General features: G+C 39.5%; 4 protein-coding genes across 8 annotated transcripts in view; 1 reads left to right on the forward strand and 3 right to left on the reverse strand.

Moving 5' to 3' along the window:
* Window positions 1–2,101: 2,101 nt before the first annotated feature.
* LOC126754079 (protein brunelleschi) lies at window positions 2,102–7,646 on the reverse strand. The gene is made up of 9 exons (XM_050465967.1): window positions 7,057–7,646; window positions 6,173–7,000; window positions 5,028–6,110; window positions 4,409–4,962; window positions 3,806–4,335; window positions 3,557–3,750; window positions 3,292–3,483; window positions 3,011–3,218; window positions 2,102–2,955 (listed from the first exon to the last, which is right to left on the reverse strand). The coding sequence occupies exons 1-9, from the start codon at window positions 7,247–7,249 to the stop codon at window positions 2,685–2,687; spliced, it is 4,053 nt and encodes a 1,350-aa protein (XP_050321924.1). The 5' UTR covers window positions 7,250–7,646; the 3' UTR covers window positions 2,102–2,684.
* Window positions 7,647–7,973: 327 nt separating this feature from the next.
* On the forward strand, window positions 7,974–10,842 carry LOC126754090 (eEF1A lysine and N-terminal methyltransferase homolog). 2 transcript variants are annotated; one of them, XM_050465987.1, is made up of 11 exons: window positions 7,974–8,162; window positions 8,240–8,362; window positions 8,428–8,664; window positions 8,742–8,955; window positions 9,013–9,142; window positions 9,202–9,331; window positions 9,403–9,583; window positions 9,645–9,825; window positions 9,883–10,072; window positions 10,132–10,271; window positions 10,339–10,842. In XM_050465987.1, exons 1-11 carry the CDS (start codon window positions 8,071–8,073, stop codon window positions 10,746–10,748), a joined length of 2,028 nt encoding a protein of 675 aa, XP_050321944.1. In that variant the 5' UTR covers window positions 7,974–8,070; the 3' UTR covers window positions 10,749–10,842. The 2 variants fall into 2 exon arrangements, with proteins under 2 accessions (XP_050321944.1, XP_050321945.1); XM_050465988.1 differs by having other exon boundaries at window positions 8,044–8,143.
* An 84-nt stretch (window positions 10,843–10,926) lies between these two features.
* On the reverse strand, window positions 10,927–14,132 carry LOC126754088 (splicing factor 3B subunit 2). The gene is made up of 5 exons (XM_050465981.1): window positions 14,021–14,132; window positions 12,624–13,964; window positions 11,787–12,551; window positions 11,475–11,719; window positions 10,927–11,417 (listed from the first exon to the last, which is right to left on the reverse strand). The coding sequence occupies exons 1-5, from the start codon at window positions 14,030–14,032 to the stop codon at window positions 11,048–11,050; spliced, it is 2,733 nt and encodes a 910-aa protein (XP_050321938.1). The 5' UTR covers window positions 14,033–14,132; the 3' UTR covers window positions 10,927–11,047.
* Window positions 14,133–19,173: 5,041 nt separating this feature from the next.
* Window positions 19,174–23,571, reverse strand: part of LOC126754078 (SUN domain-containing ossification factor) — a 53,223-nt gene continuing 48,825 nt past the window's right edge. For 3 of the 4 annotated variants that reach the window (XM_050465963.1, XM_050465965.1, XM_050465966.1), the window contains one exon: window positions 19,174–23,171. In XM_050465963.1, coding sequence (XP_050321920.1) covers window positions 21,543–23,171 — 1,629 coding nt within the window. In that variant the 3' untranslated portion in view covers window positions 19,174–21,542. The remainder of the gene's footprint in view (window positions 23,172–23,571) is intronic. The other variant, XM_050465964.1, reaches the window with a different exon arrangement.

The following is a 23,571-nucleotide window of genomic DNA, read 5'->3' on the forward strand; positions in this document are numbered from 1 at the left end:
TTCAATTGTTACTATCATAAAGTATTAATATATTCTTTGTTTCATTAGGCCGTGTGCCAAACGGCCACTTTTTTCTCTGTGTTCAAATATGGTAAAAAGTTTTACTATGGAAAGTGAAAGTAAAATTTTGACAATTGAAATTCAGCTAATGCTTAGTCCTGCATTATTATTACACCAATTTCTAACAAACAGTAGCCTTTCTCGTTCTGAAGATAATATTAATACATTAATTTTTACTAACTAATATTATAATCTCCGACTTAAGAGTTACATATAATTTTGTTTTTTTTTTATAGCGATTAATTTTAATTAATTTTTTCGTGAACGCATCTCTGTATTCACATTTATAGACTTTAAAATTTTTACCCAGTTCTTGAGCTGCAAAGTTCTGACATTCAAATTCACCACGAAATATGTCAAAATTTCACTTTCATCTGTCAGAATTTTAATTTTTCTACCGTTTAGTACACCACCGTACATAATTTTTCGTCTGCATATAAGGAAATACATACATATGTACATATATGAATGAGGTTGTGATAACATACATTTTATTTAATGATTTGCTTAAACTCTTCTGTCATAGTTGACATTAACTTGACGTCTGGTAACGCTGCAGTTGCCAGCTGGTCACAAGATTGTATGCGCAAAAAAAAATACAAAAACCAAATTAATAACAAAACGTTTATTCGCAGCAAAATTAAGAAATTTGTTTAATTTATAGAGTTCAGCCAGAATAATAATGTATTAATGATATACAGATTTATATATCGGGTGATTTTTTTGAGGTTAGGATTTTCATGCATTAGTATTTGACAGATCACGTGGGATTTCAGACATGGTGTCAAAGAGAAAGATGCTCAGTATGCTTTGACATTTCATCATGAATAGACTTACTAACGAGCAACGCTTGCAAATCATTGAATTTTATTACCAAAATCAGTGTTCGGTTCAAAATGTGTTTCGCGCTTTAGGTCCGATTTATGGTCTACATAATCGACCAAGTGAGCAAACAATTAATGCGATTGTGACCAAGTTTCGCACTCAGTTTACTTTATTGGACATTAAACCAACCACACGAATGCGTACAGTGCGTACAGAAGAGAATATTGCGTCTGTTTCTGAGAGTGTGGCTGAAGACCGTGAAATGTCGATTCGTCGCCGTTCGCAGCAATTGGGTTTGTGTTATTCGACCACATGGAAGATTTTACGCAAAGATCTTGGTGTAAAACCGTATAAAATACAGCTCGTGCAAGAACTGAAGCCGAACGATCTGCCACAACGTCGAATTTTCAGTGAATGGGCCCTAGAAAAGTTGGCAGAAAATCCGCTTTTTTATCGACAAATTTTGTTCAGCGGTGAGGCTCATTTCTGGTTGAATGGCTACGTAAATAAGCAAAATTGCCGCATTTGGGGTGAAGAGCAACCAGAAGCCGTTCAAGAACTGCCCATGCATCCCGAAAAATGCACTGTTTGGTGTGGTTTGTACGCTGGTGGAATCATTGGACCGTATTTTTTCAAAGATGCTGTTGGACGCAACGTTACGGTGAATGGCGATCGCTATCGTTCGATGCTAACAAACTTTTTGTTGCCAAAAATGGAAGAACTGAACTTGGTTGACATGTGGTTTCAACAAGATGGCGCTACATGCCACACAGCTCGCGATTCTATGGCCATTTTGAGGGAAAACTTCGGAGAACAATTCATCTCAAGAAATGGACCCGTAAGTTGGCCACCAAGATCATGCGATTTAACGCCTTTAGACTATTTTTTGTGGGGCTACGTCAAGTCTAAAGTCTACAGAAATAAGCCAGCAACTATTCCAGCTTTGGAAGACAACATTTCCGAAGAAATTCGGGCTATTCCGGCCGAAATGCTCGAAAAAGTTGCCCAAAATTGGACTTTCCGAATGGACCACCTAAGACGCAGCCGCGGTCAACATTTAAATGAAATTATCTTCAAAAAGTAAATGTCATGAACCAATCTAACGTTTCAAATAAAGAACCGATGAGATTTTGCAAATTTTATGCGTTTTTTTTTAAAAAAAGTTATCAAGCTCTTAAAAAATCACCCGATATTTTTAATATATACAAAACAAGCCTTGTTTTAACAATTGGATGTTGGTTATTATTCTCTACGAGCTAAACTACTGCTGGACAAGTAATTGACGCGCTTCACAAACATTTTTCAATTAAATTTTACAGCTTAAAACCGAAATTTCAATATCTATTAATAGTAGTAACAAATAACTAAATTAACGTTAACCAAATCACAATTCTGATAACAAAAGAAATGAAGAGCAGTAGTAGTTTTTCTATATATTTTTTAACTGTTTTTGTTTTTTATGAAGACAATTACTTCTACGCGCATCCAGGCATATTGATAATCGTATAGCTCGCTTATTTTAATTTTCTAATCGTTTTCAACTGAAATAAGAAAAAAATTCATATGTACATATGTATATATATATATAAACAATAAGCGGGTTTTAAAGATGCGCTTTTAAAGCAGCGCATCCAAATGATGACATATTTCATCGTAATTCTGCGTGCAAATGCGAAAGCTTAACTGTCTGAACAGCGCGCAAAGCCAACAAACAACGCAGCAACATCCAGTTGTTGGGCACAACCGTTGTAGACTTTTTACCTATAAATACTATTTTAACTATGCATATATGTATTGCATTATTGCTCGATAACGGTAACTTCAATAGGCGGTATGAATTTCCAGATGTGCTCCTGTTGTTCATGATAACTAGCTGCGCTGCCAACAATGTCGTTGACTTGTACAGCGGGCATTTTGTGATCTAACAATTGGCCACGAGCTGATTGAGTTGAGGTCTGTTGTGGCTTGGAGCAGCATTGGATGCTTGCCTTGAAGCGACCAGGAGTGAAAAAGATTGCGGTACATTCGTGTTGAATTTGTGCGTGTTTTTGTAGAAGCGGTATTGAGACTCTGTTGGGAAAAAAAGGGTAGTCATGACTTTCATATAACCAAAGCTTCCACTTACCTGCTCGGACCGGATATGGCAACGCGTGTATCTAAATTGTAATTTTCCATGCCATTTAAGTAATCTTGGTAGAATTTGATGGTGAGCACAAGGTTACGTAGCGGTTGCGCCGATTGATTGCTTACGCTAACATTCAAAATGGCGCTCTGCCCGGCGGCGCAGACAATTTCCGATTGCGGTTGGACGGGTGTGTTTTGGAATGACACCGCTTTAAAAATATACAAAAAATTTATATATATTTAATTTAGCTTCTATGGTGTTAGAAACGCCTTCACTCTTACTCCATTGAAGCGGTGACACGGTTGTCAAATCGATCATGGCTGATGTCAGCACGATGCCGTGTAATGATGCTATGCCCTGTATGTCGGTGCCGGTGAGCAACCAACTGATTTTCACACGCTCTGCTATGTGTTCCGAACATAATTTACTAATACTGTCACTGAAAGAGAGCAGTTGGGTGCGATAGCAAAGGTCTGCAAATTGTAGATGAACGTTGTTTGGTTATTTACATTTCATTGAGCATATTTTATAAATACACGTGCGTACCTTTCTCCATATTCTCAGCATATTCAGCTTCACGTGCGGCCACTACTTGCTCTAATGAGCAACGGTCGACTGGTATTGGCACACGGCAACTCTCTTTGGCTTCAATCAGTATACTCTTGTTGTTAGTGTAATTGAGTGACATTTCTTGTGCTGTCAAATTGGACACATCCAGCACTAAATAGAACTGCGAAGGACTAAAAGTTTCGTGTTTTATATATTATAAACATATTAAAATGGACATATATTTACATTTCTGCAGGTAGCACATCCCAGCTGGTTATTTGCGCGCTCGGCAACAATTCAATGTTAAACGATATTGCACATTGACGACAATAGCCCTGTTGCATGGCCTCACCACCGGAATATTTCACACGAAACTGTGCTTCCACATGTTGTCCATAGCCATGAGTGCTGCCCTGTGTACCTGCAGGTGGCAAACTCAACGCTGCCAATGACGGTGCGCCGCCCGACGTTGAGGAGCGAAAACTTAGATTATTTGGATCATTGCGACGATTATATGACGTTTGCTGTTGATTGGGCGAACTAACACGTGAAGGTAAGCTCGCGTGACCCGATGATGAAAGTGTCGAGTATTGCAATGAATACGGTCCAGCACCCATTGTGCCGCCCGCATAATCTGCTTGCAAAGCAGCTGTCACTGTGCTATTAGAATGCACTGAGGCGGCGCGTTGACTTACTATGGGACAGATGAAGTCCGCTTCGCCATATATATGCACCGTAAAATCGATTGAGCTATTGGGTTGTATGGGAAGTTTTGACTGTTGATTGAAAATTTGTTTCAAATTAATGCTTTTGGTATAATTCTGCGTATTTAATCATGTGTATACTCACTTGCAAGTCTTTTTCATCGATAATGAAAATTTTTTTCTGTACTTCTTGTTCCACATTCGAATTGATGCTTATCTCCAAATGTTCCACTGGTAGCGAACTGTCATTTGTAATGGTTACAATGCAAGTTGATGACTCGCCGTTGTACAATGTTAAACTGGCGGATGTTATAACAATGTCGGAACTTGCTAATTGGCTAAATGTCGCCGTTTGTGGCAACGAGGTCTTTACGGAAATTCGCGGCAATGCCGGTATCACATCCACTAGATAATTGGGCGGGAATTTACGTCCACGCATGTTTTTCAAGCGACAATTGGACTTGACGCCCAGCGCATGCGTGCTGTAGCCCTGTATCTCTAATTGGCCCACTTCGATAGGAGTGCCATGTAGAGTCACAGTGGTTGGTACATGCGGTTGTAAGATTACCGTTTGTGGTAGCGATTCAAAAACTATGCCGTTGGTTAACAGACGCATATCGCTGACAGTCAACTCGAATGGCAATGGATTGCGCAACCGCAGTGTTATCTCGCTTAGATTGTTTTGCACCCAGAGAAAAGCTAAAAACAAATGTTTTACCAGAAATATATACCAAATTAAAAATAGGCTATTATGTAAGACTCACATATTTTATTCTTTTCCTTTTTCTTTTCACGTCTATCCATCGAATTTAGATGTATGGGTGTGAATAGGAAAGGTCCACTATCTGCTTTGACGATTTTTATTCGCTGCGGCCGCAGATGTGCCGGCAAATCGCGCACAACCAAGTCCATGCAATAGGGTAAATCCGTTAGATTGGCTGGCGGTATGACAGTGCCGTTTTCCAGCACCAGAGGCACAGGTGAACCTTCACATTGCGCACTTAAATTCTGTAATTGCACAGACAATTCACTCTGCTCCGTTGAAGTCATATGCGCCCACTGTGTTTGCAGCAAGAAAGTCATGTGACGTGTAGCTAACGCAGATTGGCCTAGGCGGCGCGCCGCTGCGATAACACCTTGCAGCAAATCTATTTGTAAAGCTGGCCAACCGGCGGCATTATCGATCACCTCCATTGGATCGAGCGAAAGTAAATACCCGGAAAAGCTTTCCAACATTAACCGATATGTCTGCGACCAATCGGGATTCGGATTGCCTTGTTGTACATACTTAAGTGCTGCTCGGCGCTGAAAGAAGGCCGCTTTACGTCGATAGCCGATTTGGTTATACAAATCGGTAAGCACTTCGAAAAGTTTTATACGCTCCTGTTCGCTCATGCTCACATTTAAATAGAGTATATTTTGCAGAAACATAGCCACATCTAATGGCCGATTTTGCTCAATCGAAATACGCGCTGCCTTTAACGCCGCCTCAGTCTCGATTACAGCGGCAGTACCATATTTACTATAATTTATAATTGCACGCCTGTAATAACTGTGAAGTTCGTCTGGTTTCAGTATGTTGCTTGGCAATTCACTTGCACGCGCACCATGCTGCGCCGCGGAGATAGTCGATGTAGAAGATGACGATGATGGTGTACCGGAAGTTGAGGAATTTGTTAAAAGGGAAGATACTGAAGAACAAGACGACGATGCCGAGGTCATTTGAACCGTAGATGCCATGCCTTGAGCGTCTGGGTGCGAATTATGTTGATGTTCGGGCGCATGCACTTTGACTGTTGCATCGCTGGCTCGCCATTTTTCGGGTGTGCTACGCAAAGGTGATGGGCCTAAAATCAATATCATGTATTATTGATATGTAAAGCGATCGTTCATACAAATAAACACTTACCATCCTGTAAGGAAATGTTTCGATGTAACGTTTCGCTTTCACGTAAATGTGGATATAAAAGTATTGCTGATGCTGAACACAAGCCTTCTTCCGAAGCGCCCACCCATAATAAATCGCCTATGGCACGTAAAGTTTCGCAGGCGCTATGGTATAAACCTAGCGCGTCTACTACTAGACCAGCTTGTAACGATAGATCCGCCAAATTCTTAGTGACACGGCCAACACAGCGTTTGCGATTACTGCGTGAATCCATATCCAGACCAACAAAATCGCGTTTTTCAAAAGGTGCTAATAGTAAACTAACTTTTTCTACTTTTTCACGCGATCTATCCAAACGCTTTGATTCCAGCACCCAAAATAGCGCATGTATGAACTCAGCTATGTGTGATTCTAAATCACTACAAGAATCTTGTTCGCGATAGAAAAACGCTTGCGCCTTAAAATTGGAGGGTGTAGTATATTCCTCTTCAAGTCTAGGACAATGATTCGTTACACTGTTAGAATTTAAATTAACACTATCATGAAAGGTAAGGTTGCTTGCATCCGTGAATTGTTGATCGCCACCGGCGGAATTAATGTTTTCCGCAACGTGTGGTGATGATGGACCGAAAAATATTGCACGTGAGTCGTACAGCGTACCACTGTAGCGAACTTTGAGCGATTCATGCTGCCTACAAAGCTCATTTAATTCTGTTTGATTTTCAAATTTGCCAATAGTAATTAAACCTAGAAGACGACGGTGTGTTTGAAAATCACCCCAATCATTATTTTCTACCGGATGGTCATGTATGTAGCGTACCCAAATATCACGTGTAATACCTGTCGAGTCTGCAAATAATCTGCTAATTATATTAACATTACATTTGTATACTGCAGTAACTTGCCATTTATTTTCACATTGCTGACGCGGCGAACCTTATCAAACGCCTTCTGCAGCGATCGTGGCTTGGATGGACCCACGCCACGCAATAACACCAACAAACAACCGTGATGTAGCGCATTTTGCTCGTAATCCGGACGCGACATAATCGGTTCACTAGCTCCATGCGTCAACATCAGACTCACATTTGCACGCATTTATCCGTTTTTTACTTCAGATCTCTGTCTAACGAAAATCATTTGTAGTACTAAGGATGATAATGTGGGAGTCAATATAGTAATAGAAGAATGTCGTTGTATACGCCCAAAATATTTAAATAAAGAAGGTAGTCCACAAAAGGAATGCTTTGGCACTTTTCACTTGAACAAAGTGCCACTTCCAGAAAACACACACATGCACCTACACCCCTTTAATACTTTCACTAGCAAAGAGTATTTTTGTTTTTATGTGGTACGGCAATTAGATGGATATTTTCGTTTAAACTTTGCACTTAAGAAAACCAAACGTATTATTTTGTATCCTATTATGTACCATCGTTATCGCAATAGTTTAATTAATTAAAATTTTAATTATTTAGCCAATCAGTATTTTTCTTATCCGCTGCCACTAAACGTCAAATATTTGTTGTCGTATGTGAATTTTTTTTTGAATAAAATTTCGATTAACATAGGGTGTGCTTTTCTAGGAATCTGTATTTTTTGTATCTTTTATTATTTCCACATTGATCCTTAACATGAATTTATGCATAAAATCTTTTTATATACCTTCAAATGCATCCGCCCTTTCTGTGATTTACTTTGATTATATTTAAAATCTATACAACTACGTATGTAAGTATTTAAATGTTAGCGCTTATTTGAAGCATCACTCTGTAACTTAGTGGGAATTAATCGATTATGGCACATCTCCATTAACAGCTGCTCTAGATTTTCTGTGCATGTTCGGTTGTAAGTTTTATCATTAAACATTTTATTTTAGCACGTGAGATAAACAAAAAACAGTTTTTAAAAAATTTGCAATGAATTTGTTACCAAAATCGCACGAGGAATTCGCGCAACCAGAATACTGGAATTCCTTCTTCACAAAACGTGGTGAGAAGGCCTTTGAATGGTTTGTTTACGTGAATTAACCGCGCACCGGTTTGCAAGTAAAATTAATGGGTTTTCATAATTCTTCTACACGTGTAGGTATGGCGAATATTTGGAATTATGTGAGCAAATACACAAATATGTAAAGAATACAGATCAAATTCTAATGCTGGGTTGTGGTAATTCACAGCTTAGTATGGATATGTACGACTCAGGTTTTAGGTAAGTGTGACATCCGCTTACGTATGGTACGAGCCAACATAAATTGTTCGTATGATTTCTTTTAGAAATATAATAAACATTGATATATCAACGGTGGCAATTAGAAAAATGTTAGAGGTAAATGCGCAAAAACGTGCGAGTATGAAATTTCTGCAAATGGATGCGACGCAAATGACTTTTGAGGACGAATATTTTTCCGTTGCTTTAGATAAAGGCACGTTGGATGCGCTTTTTGTTGACGACACGCCGGAGGTACACGCAACCGTGGAACGCTACTTCAATGAAATCAAACGTACAATGCGGTAAGCATATATACTTTGATATACAAACATGTTTTCTGGACATTATACGTATATACTTTTTACTTTCATTACTCTAGCAATGGTGGGCGTTACTTGTGTATAACGCTATTACAAGAACATATATTGAAATACATTTTAGATTATTTCCCACGTAATGGTTTTATGTTACGTGTGGTACACTGTGCCGATGCAGATCGTGCCAATCAGGAAAAGAATGCAGATAATCCTGAAGTCATGGCAATGCCTGTCTTTATTGTTATAGCAACCAAATTCAAGGCATTACCAATGCCGGTAAACAATTGTTTTTTTTTTGAAATTACGTCCATTTATTTACTTATATAATTTTAGATACTCGAATTTAGCTTGGGCAAGGACAAAATGCAACGTTTACCAAATACTCAGGAGTTGACAAATGCTGTGACAGCTGTGCAAAGAGCGGCGTTGATATGCAATGGTTTAGCTCGCACAAATATTGCAGGTTTATTAATTTATATAGGTTGTTGAGTCAAAAAAATATTTATTCGCAATGTCTTATAGGACATGATGAGGTTGTAATGGATTTGTGTCAACCTGGCGAATCTACGCCACGTTATACAGTTCATGTCCTGGATCAACCAGCGGCAAGGGGTCTAGGTAAATTTGCCGCATTCATAGTACCTCAGGGCAGGTAAAATCCACTAGTAATACAAAAACTTACTTGCTTTACCATTTTAAACCTTCCAATCATTTGCTTTACAGAGAGATTGAATGGCTCTTTGCCACAACTCAGGGCCGCAAAAAATTACAGAGTTCCGCGAAATTTCAGCGCCTAGCAGTTGTGACACTTCATCGAGATCAGGAATATGTGTCATTGGACACCGTTAAGGGTGAACTTGCAGACAGCATCAAGAGCCTAGCGCCTATTGGTCTAACGGAACAGGTTGGTAATCAATATGAATAATAAAATATACTTATAGTTAACTAATTGCTCTGCTTTACAGATTCCTTTCCTATCGCTCGGCGCTGATGTTGGTAAACGTGAAACTCTAGTAAGTGGTTTTTCCCAAATATCCGGCGAATTTAGAATTGAGGAGGTGGAGGGTAACGATGGAAAATTATTTCGGCGTCTGATCTTCCTCAGTAATCAATTTGTAGTACAATCAGAAGCTTTGGTCAAGACAAGTAGGCGCAAAAGTTGTACTGTTTAATTAATTAATTAATTATTTTTTATGTTTGCAGTAAAACTGAAGGGTAAAAAGGAGCGTAAGAAAATTGATTTCGGGTATTTGGCATGTCAACATCACTTATATATGTCTGCCGGTGTACAATTGGCTATTGGTCAAAAAAATGCTGCCAATGAGGTCAAAGATGTGGTAGTGGTGGGCCTAGGCGGTGGTGGTCTCTGCAGTTTTCTACATGCAGCTGTGCCGTAAGTTAGGGGTTTTAATAATCGCTATTCATATTTTGTAAAATGATTAATTATAACAGGAGTGTGCGGTTGACAGCAGTTGAAATAGATCCCATCATGCTGGAAGTGGCAGAACAGTATTTTGAATTAAAGCAAGATAATCGATTTCATGTAATAATCGATGACGGCCTGTCTTTTTTAGAAACTTGCAGAAATGAAGGTAAACTGGACTTTGATAAAATATGCATCACTTTTTTTTTTTTTTTTGAAATAATATATTTTTATAGAGATCAAATTCAACGCCGTGCTGTTCGATGTTGACAGCAAAGATCTTTCGCTTGGCATGAGTTGTCCGCCAAAAAGTTTTCTTGAACCGGCAGTGCTAAATAACATTAAGTCAATTATTGGCGATAAAGGTTTATTCATATTGAATTTGGTTTGTCGTGATGAAGCGTTGCGAGACGAAGCTTTACTACAACTACGCAGTGCTTTCAAAGCGGTTTGTTGTTATAAGCTGGACGAGGATATAAATGAGATTATTTATTGTTCAAATAATGAAAAGTACAAAAGTATAGTAGAATGGAAGAAAGATTTGGGCGCTGCAGCTCAGCGTTTAAATAATGCGGCAAAAGAGCAGAGTTTGCATAACGACGATATGTTGGAGGTTACGGAGTTTTTAAATGAATTAAAGATTTAAATTAAATATTTTAAAACAAAATTGGTTATAAAGTAAGACCTCACATTTTGATGAAGTTTGTTATAAATTATAATAAAAAAAAAAATGAAATGAACTCGCTTCTTTTCCTTTGTAGGGTTTCAGACGTTTCCTTTTGGGTGGTACAAATTCAGTGAGAGTATTAATTCAACGATGCCTCTAATATTAGCTAAGAGATGTAATTTGTTGTGGTTTATTTTATGCTTTATACGCCAAAGACAAATGCCGTCGAACACAATGCTCATATTACTTGGCTTATACAAATGATTGCTGGGAAATATTCAAAATTTAAACTCTTTATACTTCTTTGTTGTTTTGCTTGTTGTGTCGGCTTGTTGCCGTTTACGTTTTGATTTTTGGCGTGCCACATGCTCAGCCAACATATCGGAGAGATCCTCCTTCTGAAGATGACTTTGTTGTTCGCGCATCTGTTGCTCATAACGTTGTGCCATTGCCTCATTATCCAAATCCAATTCGGAGGGATCCAAAGCCAATTCGACGGTGCCCTCACGATCGACCGTGACAGCGGCACGTGCGGCAGGTTTGTTAACGCCACTTATATCGTAGACGTGAGTGGAGCCCATCATGGAAGCACCAACACGATCGGTACGCTTTTCGGGCAGTACTTGATAGAGAACCGGAGTGTCATTGCTGCCAGAGAAAAATATGATTAAATAGTTTGAGGAAAAAAAATACTATGGTACTTACTCTTCTATTTCGGCTTCGATTTTCTTCTTACGCAACTCAATCGTTTCTGGCGTCTCCATGCCGGCTGGGACACTTGTTAAACCCGAAGGTGTTACCAAACCTTCAGCTGGTGTTACGAGACCGCTATCGTCTGGCTGATTAGCCAGATCTTCACCATCCTCCTCCTCTTCTTCAGATGATTCCTCAGACTCGGACTCAAGTTCACCCCATTGATTACGCTCAATATCGCCCTCATCAATGCCACTCTGAAATTGAGGAAAATAAACATGAATTAAAAACGAAAAGCTATAGAGATATTTTCTTGAAGCTTACATCCAAGTCCATAATATTTGTGCCAAATACATCACCGTACAATGGTTTGCCATTTTCATCTACCGGCGGTTTGCCCCAACCACCTGCATGGTAGCCGAACGAGGTGCCTTCGGGTATGGGTGCATTCAAGCCAGGTATTTTCAAACTAGGATATGATGGTGGCGGCCCGTAACGTTGTTGGGCAATAAGCCATGGTGGAGGAATTTTATGTGAATTAGGGCCCACCGGCATGCCGAGTGCTATGCGCAACTCTTCGGACAAGTCCCCTGGTTTCTTCTCTTTCAAACGTGTCTCATACTCTTTGCCCTCATAGTATAGATCACCATGTATGGTCATGCGCGGCTTGGTCTGCCACTTGAAGAAGGCATCGTGCAACTTCTGATAGTCTATATCGATTTTGCCCATTTTAGGACGTACACGTTCGCGCATTTTCGATTTTAATGACTTGGCATCGTCCTTTTCCTGAAGCGATTCACGCATTTCCATAATGCCAGTCTTTTTGATGAAGGCTGGCAAATCGAAGGGCGGCTTCTCAATGCCACGCTTACCCTGCAAATATTTTCGCTTGAAACACCAGTGACGTGGCACTTGCACAGTGTTGCGATAAGCCTTTAGTTGTACAAGTAATTTGGGATCACGCGCAGTGACGTCGTGCATTTCCACAACGTCGGGGCGTGAGACCAATTGTTTTAGCTCAGCAACGCTCAAACGCGTGAGTTTCTTCAGTTTGCGTTTAGATAATTTCTCCTTGTCCTCTTTGGTATCCTGTAACAATCACAAAAAGTATAAATAATAATATAAAAGAGTATGGGCTTTACACAAATATGAAGAAAATACCTCATTATCTTCGTCATCATCATCATCTTGCATCTTGTCTATGGGCTTTTTGGGAACAGCTGCACCTTCATTCTCCGTAGTGGTTTTGTCCTTCTCTGTGACCTTGGGTTTGTTCTCCAATTTAAATATTTCGAAAACGCGATAAAATTGCCTATACATTGGCGCTAAGTCGGCTATAGTTATGCGTTCCGGTATATATTCTATGGTCACATCATCATCACCGACAATCTCCGATTTATCTTTCCTTTCAACAGCGCTTTCTTTTTGTTTTTGCTTCTCTTTATCCTTATCCCTATCCATACCCTTTCTGTCCTTCTTATTCCTGCTCGATTTATTTTTATCTTTGTCTTCAATTTCATCATCCGAGTTCTTTTCATTCCGTGCCGCCTGTACGTCGTCATCTGCTTCTGCCTCATCTGTTTTATTATCAACTTCGGCTGATTGATCATTGTCAGCGTCATTTATGCGCTCGTTGTCACGTTGCTGCCTAAGTTTGCGATTTTGCTTCTTTCTACGTTTTTTCTTTTTATTTTTTTCGGCACGGCTTTGTTTACCGCCTTTCCCAGTTATGCCACCATTCATTTGGACCTCACCTTCATCATCTGAGTCATCACCAGCATCACCATAGTCATTACCTATCACACCAGCATTTCCAACGCCACCACTGTTCGCTTCATTCGAAGTAAAATCTTCTGCATTCACATGAAATTCAGCCGCGCGCTGATCTTTTAATGCCAAAACATCTTCCAACACTTTAGGGAGTACCACTTCGGTAGGCTTTTTATTTTTCTCGTCGTCATCGACATTTTCACTGCTTTCATCAGCTTCACCTACGTTATCCGATGTTGTGGAACTGCCAGTCGTATTACTACCGTTACCGCTCTTAGGTTTCTCAACCTGCATTGACATGAGTGGAATGGGCCGACCGACCGGCTCATTATTGGGTACCTCCATACGAGATGGTGGTGGCCCCTGATTCCATGGTTGTGGTGGCGGTATTTGTTGATGCGGTGGTGGTGGCATCTGTTGAGGATTCATTTGTTGCATGGATATTTGCTGAGGATTCATTTGTAATGGCGGTTGTAAAGAATGCTGCGGCGGCGGTGGCAACTGCTGTGGTGGTGGCTGCAATTGTTGTTGAGTTGGTGGCGGTATTTGTTGTGGTGGTGGGGGCATTTGTTGTGGTGGCGGCAGTTGTTGATGCGGCATATTAAGACCGGGTGGAAATATTGGCGGTGCCGGTGGTCCAGGTAACAAACCTGGTGGTGGCCGCATGCCAAGCAATGGTGGTGGACCGCTTTGCATGGGTCCGGCACCTGGCGGCATAGACATTTGTGGAGGCTGTGAATTTTTATAATTATAAGTGACTCCTATTTAACAGAATGAAATAGAAATACCTGATCACCCATCTGTTTGTTAATTAACAACTTTTAATACTTTTTCAAACACAGCAAATGATTTTTGCACAGCAGCTAAAAACCTTTTAGAAACAAACGATGAGAAAGTCGCTTTAAGCATTTACGTTCTCATGTTTGTTATCGATTAATGGAAACATCAAAAATCGATAGTGAATGTGGTATGGTGGGGTAATGGTAAATACCATGATGAAATTTATATTATAAATCCTTTATATGTATAACGCTAAATTGAAATGTATATAAAAGATAATATAGGGTAAATATTATATATATTATAAATAATATAGAAAGAATTGAGAGACCCAAATGAAGGGTCAATCGGGTCCGACAAGACATCGCAGGCGATTGGAATTGGACCCACGACAACGCCCCGGCTCACACCGCCCTTCTTGCGAACAGCTACCTAACCAAGGCCGTTTCAGGAAATTCAAGTTTCAGGAACAGGCGAGTCACTATCGATAGTGTGGTCTGCCGCTGTTCTGATTGATTTCTCTCCAAACAGCCGCTTCTAAGCTGATGCTTCTTTCAGACTGTCTAATAGTTGACTATTCCGCAGCCGCCCTATAGTCCAGATGGGCCCCTCGGACTGGGCCAAAATAAACTGGTTCAAAAGTAACTAGTTCCCAAGTAACTAGTCTAAAAGTAACTGGTAAGAAAGTAACTAGTTTCAAAGTAAGTGGTCCAAAAGTGACTAGTTTCACAAGTGACTGGTTCCAAAGAAACAGGTTACAAAAGTAAATGGTTGAAAAGTAACTAGTTTGTAAGTTGATTAGACTAGTTCCCAAGTAACTGGTCCGAAAGTAACTAGTCCAAAAGTAACTGGTCCGAAAGTAACTAGTTTCAAAGTAAGTGGTCCAAAAGTAACTAGTTCCACAAATGACTGGTTCCAAAGAAACAGGTTACAAAAGCAACTGGTTGAAAAGTAACTAGTTGTAAGTTGATTACAGTTTTCCAACAAGTCCTTTTTGGAGTGCCGGGAAGAGGTCGCTGATGAAGAACGTGCTGGGAGACTTCGACAAACACCCTTAATGTGCCCAAAGTTTTGAACTCAGACCGTCGAATAAGTATTTGTTTAATTGCCCAGATGTTAAGTTTATTAAAATCTGTGGTTCATGACATTGAGACGGAGCACCTGAACATGTGCAAGGTTTGCGCACTTTTGGGACCATAAGTGCTCACTGACGACCAGAAATTGCGGCGAGTGGAAGTGTGCCAAGAAAATTTGAACATGTGTGAAAGTGACTTAATTTTTGAGTAACGCAATCACAGGTGACGAGTCGTGTATATTTGAGAATGATCCCGAGACAAAGATTCATTTTGAGGCGACAGAGGGGATCTAAGCAGCATGCACCTCGGCTCTCAAGGCTATTCCGCGGAATGCCTTCTGTGACGCTGGCAGCGCTGCATCGACCAAATTTTGCCAAAGAGCTATGAAGAGAAGTTAACGAGGAAAAGTGTGCTAAACCAATCTTGACGGTTTTACCTAATTTTGTAATGACAAAAAGCAGTTTTAGTTTGACAATTATGGGAAGCTGCACGGTCCCTTTAACATCCCTCATCGTCCCGTCGCCTACAAAAAACGGTTTATGCGTCAAAAAACATCCTCGTCTGAACATAATCTTACAAGACAGTTCGGCTCCAGGCTCTTCTATCCATTTTGATAAAGGTTAGATTTGGTTTCGACCGCAGAAGTCTTCGAGATTTTTTTCCAAAACAATTTTATTTATCTAACAGTTCATTAGCGCCTCTGTCTTATTTACATATATATAAATAATACGGGGTTTGTCTAGAAAGTAATAGGACTGATTTTCTTCCGCCGCGACTGTACTTCGTAGCGTGCGCGCACCGACTCGACCCAAGTTTTACGAAGGAAGTAACTATTTGCAAGGTAACTAGTCCAAAAGCAACTAGTCTCAATGCAACTGGTCCGAAAGTAACTAGTCCAAAAGTAACTGGTCTGAAAGTAACTAGTCCAAAAGTAACTAGTTTCCAAGTAAGTGGTCCAAAAGTAATTAGTTCCACAAATGGCGGGTTCCAAAGAAACAGGTTACAAAAGCAACTGGTTGAAAAGTAATTAGTTTGTAAGTTGATAACAGTTTTCCAACTAGGCCTTTTTGAAGGGCCGGGAAGAGGTCGCTGATGAATGAGCAGATCAAAAGTGAAAACGATTTATTTTTTGACCCAAGTTTTACGTGGAAGTCCTCAAGAGTCCCAAACGAAGGGTCAGGTCAATCAGGTCCGACCAGACATTACAGCCAATTGGAAGTTGTACCACGACAACGCCCCGGCTCACACCGCCCTTCTTGTGAACAGCTACCTAACCAAGGCCGTTTCAGGAAATTCCAGTTTCAGGAACTGGCGAGTCTCTACCGATTGTGTGATCTGCCGTTATTCTGATTGATTCCTCTCCAAACCGGCGCTTCTGAGCCGATGCTTCTTTCAGACTGTCTAATACATAGTTGACTGTACAGTTTCGAATTAAAAGTTTGGCGTCAAAAAACAGCTTTTCTTTTTTATTGGCATATACACCCCTTATGCTTTCATAGCCGAGTTTGCAACAACACTTGCTTGGCGCTAATTGGAGATTCCAAGTGCCGCCAGGTCCTTCTCCACCTGGTTGAGCCTTATTCTTCCTCTGCTTAACCCGGCGAGGACTGCGTCGAATACTCTCAGAGCTGAAGTGTTTTCAACCATTCGCGTAGCCGCTGTCTTTTAATTCGCTGAACTATGTCAATGGCGTCGTGGTCAATGCACAAAGGACCATAAATCTTCCGCAGAACGTTTTTTCGAAAACTCTTAACGTCCAGTCATCAAGTGTTGCTGGTTTCAAGATAGACGAAGTTATCTACGACTTAGAGGTTATGACTGTCAACAGTGAAGTGGGAGCCAAGTTGCGAGTGCGACGAGTGTATGTTTGATAACAGGAGATATTTCGTCTTGTCCTTGTTCATTAGCAGACCCATTTGCTTCGCGAACTAATAGCGTGGTTGTTATGGCCAATAATATCGATGTCACCTCTTCGGGTCTTAGACCAATAACTCCTCTGGGTGGTCAAATAATACCAGTTTGAAGGCGAGCTAAAAGGAGAACTCGCCCTTCCTCTTCCCTTTCGAGGGTTGTGCGTTGGATTTGGGACCCGCCACGTAAATAAAAACTCCTTGAAAAGGACAAAATAGCCTCAAAAATCACCTTCCTGATCGCCAGTCTTTACTATCGGGTATCCGGTATTCGACCACGACCATTTTCGCTACACTCGGTGGCACCAGCTTTTTGGAGGGCCGGGAAGAGGTCGCTGATGAATGAACAAATCAAAAGTGAAAACAATGCGCATTGCTTTTTTGAGATCAAAGGCATCGTCCACCATGACAGACCGTCAACGCCAATTTTTATGTGGAAGTCCTCAAGAGACTCAAATGAAGGGTCAATCGGGTCCGACAAGACATCGCAGCCGATTGGAAGTTGCACCACGACAACGCCCCGGCTCACACCGCCTTTCTTGTGAACAACTACCTTACCAAGGTCGACATCCCAACGCTTCCGTAGCCGCCCTATAGTCCAGATGTGGCCTCCTCGGACTAGTCAAAATAAACTGGCCCAAAAGTAACTAGTTCCCAAGTAACTGGCCCGAATGTTACTAGTCCAAAAGTAAGTGGTCCGGTCCCGAAAGTAACTAGTCCAAAAGTAAGTGGTCCAAAAGTAACCAGTCCAAAAGTAAGTGGTCCGAAAGTAACTAGTATCACAAGTAACTGGTTCCAAAGAAACAGGTTATTAAAGTAAATGGTTGAAAAGTAACTAGTTTGTAAGTTGATTAAAGTTTTCCAACAAGTCCTTTTTGGAGTGCCGGGAAGAGGTCGCTGATGAAGAACGTGCTGGGAGACTTCGACAAACACCCTTAATGTGCCCAAAGTTTTGAACTCAGACCGTCGAATAAGTATTTGTTTAATTGCCCAGATGTTAAGTTTATCAAAATCTGTGGTTCATGACATTGAGACGGAGCACCTGAACATGCGCAAGGTTTGCGCCAAGATGGTCCCAAAAGTGCTCACTGACGACCAGAAATTGCGGCGAGTGGAAGTGTGCCAAGAAAATTTGAACATGTGTGAAAGTGACTTAATTTTTGAGTAACGCAATCACAGGTGACGAATCGTGTATATTTGAGAATGATCCCGAGACAAAGAGTCATTTTGAGGCGACAGAGGGGATCTAAGCAGCATGCACCTCGGCTCTCAAGGCTATTCCGGAGAATGCTTTCTGTGACGCTGGCAGCGCTGCATCGACCAAATTTTGCCAAAGAGCTATGAAGAGAAGCTAACGAGGAAAAGTGTGCGAAACCAATCTTGACGGTTATGCAAAAAAATAGTAACTAGTAAGTAATAGTAACTAGTTTCAAAAGTATCTGGTTGCAGTAATTAGTTTAAAAAAAACTACTTTCTAAAGTAACTAGTTGCAAAGTAACTGGTCCAAAAGTAATTGGTCTGATAGTAACTAGTTCCAAATTAACTCCAAAAGTAACTAGTTGAAAAATAGCTAGTTTATAAGTTGATATGTACATAAAGATAATATAGTACTATGAAAAGTTTAAAATACAAATGTTAATGAAAGCAAATTCTACGTGCATTATTGTTATCAACACAATCGCTCGATGAAGACATGTGCCGATTAATCGCTGTTTTTTTTCAAGGCTCTCAAGTGTATTCCGCAGAATGCCTTCCGTAACGACATCAATGCTTGGAAATCGCGTTGGACGCAAAAGGAACTTATAAGCTTTTAAAGAACTGTAACGATTGGTTCAATAATTTTTTTTAAATCGACTCAGTCCTATTACTCTCCGAAAAATCTTGCAGACTACTATCCAATGCACCGCTACAATCTCCGTCAAAATTGTTCAGATCAGACCTTTATTGCTTGTACCTAGCTATCATACAAACTGATACATCAAAATCAAGATAAAGTTAGGCTCGAATTACACTAAAAGCAGCATTTTTCCGCCTGATGGTCCTAGACTGAATTAACAACAGAAAATTTTAACGAATTCATTCTCGGTTAACAGCGCTCTCCGTTCAAGTTAAGTTTTTAATGCCCTAGAGGAAAACTTTCCATTGTTGACATATGGCGATAAATAAAAAAATACATTTTCGAAATTTATTTATTTTTATTATAGTCTTATATGAATGTGGCAATTTCGTAAAGTCCAATGTATATTTATTTTACCTAAAATACTACTACATCCTTTTTTATTAAATAAATAACGCCTATAGACAAAACAGCTTTATGGCATTGCATTATTTTATGCTATAAACGCAAATATCTCTTACAAATATATAAATGTACGCGCCCTCACATAATACAACTACAAGCAAGAAATATACACACAAAAGAAGAATATTTAAGAGCTTACACTCAATAGCAACATTAAATATGTAAATTAGCCATTGAATTTGCAAATGAATCAAAAATTATATCTGAACAAAATAAGTATGTATGTAACAAATAAGCTTATATGTACTTATGTATAACAATTGCTTTAAAATACATTTCATATGAATAATATTAGAATATAATTTACGAACTAGTGAATGCATGAAATATTTACGTTGTAATGAAATGATATAACAATATTTATTGATGGTATGGAATAATGCAATAAAGGAACTTAGAAATAGTATGAAAATACAACTCACAATGAGAAAAATGAGAAACTGAATTTGAACAAGCTACCAAAATGGCAACTGTGTATGAATAACAAGTACAAGTTGGGATTATTCCAAATATTTGTATGTTATTTATATGCACTTGTGTGTGTATGCCGGTAAAGCAAATGAAGTACTATGAAAAAATACAAATGTAAATGAAGAAAATTCTACGTGCGTTGTCAACACAATTGCTCGATGAAAATATGTGTCGATTAATCGCTCTTGTTTCTTTCTCTAAATACAAATTAATTCAATATTCTATGCGTAACTACTTAAATTGAAAATTTATTTTGCAATAACAGTCAATATTTAAGTATCTAGATGACTCAATATCAAGGTGTACATATGTATGTAAGTCTTGCCGAAACGGATACTTTCGATTTTTTTTACTTAACAGCCTACAAATATGTTTGAGTACATAAATGTACTGCAGATTTTAACCACTCGATACACACAGGTACATATTGGTATGTACATAAATTTGCTTATAAATAACAATAATCAGGCGATTTAAAATTTTTGTTAAATAAGTTTCAAAAATGTACTATCTTTTTACAATAATAACAATTTTTTCGCCTCATACAATGGCTACTTACAACAGTTCATATAAATAGAATATTTCCTCCATATATGTACATGCATACAATATATACAAAACTAAAGTACTCATGGCATATATTAAAAATATGACTGAAGTGGGATTTGGAAAACTTTAGAAAAATATTTAAATGACAAAATTACATTAGTTTTTTGTTTAAAATTTCAAATGATTAAATTTTACATGTTGTCTGGTTCAATTACGAGCATTTGTATAATAAGAAATCTTAAATTTATGCAGTACAACTTTGAAGCTACACTCTCCTCTCTCACTCTCTTCCCAACTTTTCCATCAAATCGTTGACTTAGTAGTAATTTTTCTTATTTATTGCAATCCGTCGAATTGTCAAAATTGTTGATCGTAGCCATATAATTATTTTGAACTCTCTTAACTAAAAACTAAATCAGAAACAAAATTATTCTGTATGAAAATGTTGAATATTTTTAAAGAAATAAATTTATTACAAGAACAACGGCAGGCAAGCATAAAATGTCGTATATTAAGTGTTTAATAAGTGAACAAGCTTGAACTGAAGAAAATGTGCGTATAAAGCAATGCAAACGCTTCAAAATATATAATTTTTTTAAATTAAATTTGTAAAATAAATGTAGATATTTAAATTAAACAAAATAATGTGCCGAGCTGAAATTTTAAAAGCGTTTGATTTCGTTCTGAAAAAAGGTATAGATTTTCTGATCTTTTCTAACCTAAAAAATTTTACAAACAAACGCTCCAACATGCTGAATGTTTTGTTTTTTGAAAACTACCAACAGAGTTCGCTAAAATTACCAACAATTTTATAATTGGTCCACCCTATTAAAACTCCTTCTGTAACTACACGAATATGCACGAAGTGGTCGTTATTTCATATTTGTAAATTTGTGTAAAATTTCAGACTTTAAGCTTTGCGTTTTATGTAGAAATTATATCAGAAATATAGTTTTTACTGGGCTTCCTGGTTTTAACCATATTATGCAATATCAGGTGACTGAATTTCGACAATAAATACTTCGTGTGTTTAGATAATTATCTGATAACACTTGACGCTCTGTAATCACTTAAATACACACAGCTTAAATGCACTTAAACAGGCGCTTGATTTTCAAAACGTTACTATTTCTAATGGTTTCTCTCTAGTTCTCTTAAGCGCACTGTCTTTAGTCAAACAAGAAAATAATTACTACGCAAATACTATACACATCAAAACGGTCTAAAATACTTTGCGAAATATTTTATTGAAGCTGCGATTTTTCTTTTTCGTCGATGTGGATGAAGTGGAGCTGCGATTACTATTGCTAGCGATGCTACTGCCATTGCTATGACTGCCATTAGTGTTTGTATTACCATTACCGTTATCTGTGGCACTCGTGCCAGTTGTTGCCACACTGCTCGCGGCTATGCTTTCGCCCGATGAAAGTATAGCCTCTTCGAGTATGCGAAATGAGTTCTCTGTACGACTGTTTGGTAGTAAAATTTCCGAGAGTGATGATGAGTCCAAACTGACGGTAGGCGATGCGCGCATGAAACCACCACTTGCTGACACCGAACCACTTAACGCCTTTGGCTCGGCATTTTTCGAGCGATACCATTCCCAGGACGTGGATTCATGCGGATGCTTCGTCGATTTACTGTTACGTAGTTTGTTGCGGCTTTTGCCAAATGGTGATTTAAAGAAAGCCGGCGCTGTTAGACGGCTTAGCTTTTTGCCCGACTTCTTGCTATCCGCGTTGGCGCCATCTACGGTCTCCACACCATCGTCCACTTGATAGCCAGACGGACCTTCAGGCATAAATTCGTTGTATGCTAAGTCAGAAGTGGGTATGAAATTATCGAGGTCATCCTCTTCGAGACGTAGACTTTCATCGTATTCCGCTGCACTGTCTATATCCAGCGATGCCGGATTATTTGAATTCGCGCCGCCCATAAAGTCATGCGATACGGAGGCCTGTCGGCGCGGCAGTTGCGTTTTTCGTCTCGATTTGTTGCCAGCGGACTTATTGTGGTTTTCACCACCAGACACTAGTGGTGGTGCACGCGGTGGTCGTCCACTAACTTTGTCGAAATTTTCCATATGCTCTGCACCAGCAACGTTTGTCGCATTTAGCTGGGCGAGATGACGGCGTGCCTGCTGTTGCGCATGTTCGGTATTTGGCCAGGAATGTTTTTCACCTTTGCGCCGCTGCCTGATATTTTGAGCGCTTGGGTCGCCTTCAGCACGCACGATAGTTGCATCATGCGAGAGACTCGTTCCGCTCATGTTGTTGCTGTAACAAACGGACATTTTCCGTTCACGCTGTGTTGCATTTTTCGCCGCATCGCCAACAGCTTCTACACCTTTACCATCACTGCTTTCCTTCAATATCATAAGCGCCTCCTCACTGGGTCGTCGCATTTTCTCTCCGCTCTGCTGATGATCTGAGAAATCTTCAAATGACTTACGTCGATTGAGTTTTTTCTGCATTGCAGCCACTGCGCTAGCTGTCTTTTTGCGATTCGTGCTGGTGTAGAGCGCTAGCACTTCCTTGGTTTGGCGACGCATCGAACGATAGAAGAGTATACTGACCATGAGTACGAGAAAGACGAAGGCGCCTACAAAGATGATGACCACGATGCATGCGTGCACCTGCAGCGACAGGTCGTCCAGTTCCTCCTTTAGTTGGGTATTGCGTTGCGCGAGCAATTGTTGTAGCTCGCTTTGGCGGCGATTCTGTTCCTCCAGCGTGCGTACTGTTTGCACTGTTTGCGTGAGTGTGAGTTGTAGCTCTTCCACTTGTTTTTTATAGCGTCGTGATAGTTCCTCCAGATATTGACCCGATAGGGACATATTCCGCTCAAGCGCCTGCAGGATGAAAGAGTGAATATTAAATGTATTGAATATGTGTTAGAAATAAATTAAGTTAAATATAGTACAAAGGCACCTGAAGTCGGTTAACAACTGAAAACGCAAGGATAGAGTTAGTCAAGTTAGAGTGTGTTTTCGACGAAAAGCAAGTTTGAACTCACAATCAACTAAGGAACAGTGTAGCAAATTGTTAAAACAAAATGTATTTTCTACATAGAGATTTTCTTAGTGTGACTGCGATGTCAAATGAGCCACTTGGCATTGCGCCTAATTGTAGGCAACAATTTATTTATATAGATTTATTGTGGGATATTAGTGTATTATTCAAACTAAGGGTTGTTAGGATAGAGTTTTCAATGATACTCTCAAAAAAAAATCCCAATAATAAAAATTACTG

This window comes from Bactrocera neohumeralis, chromosome 3 (assembly GCF_024586455.1).
Source record: "Bactrocera neohumeralis isolate Rockhampton chromosome 3, APGP_CSIRO_Bneo_wtdbg2-racon-allhic-juicebox.fasta_v2, whole genome shotgun sequence".
NCBI lineage: Eukaryota > Metazoa > Arthropoda > Insecta > Diptera > Tephritidae > Bactrocera > Bactrocera neohumeralis.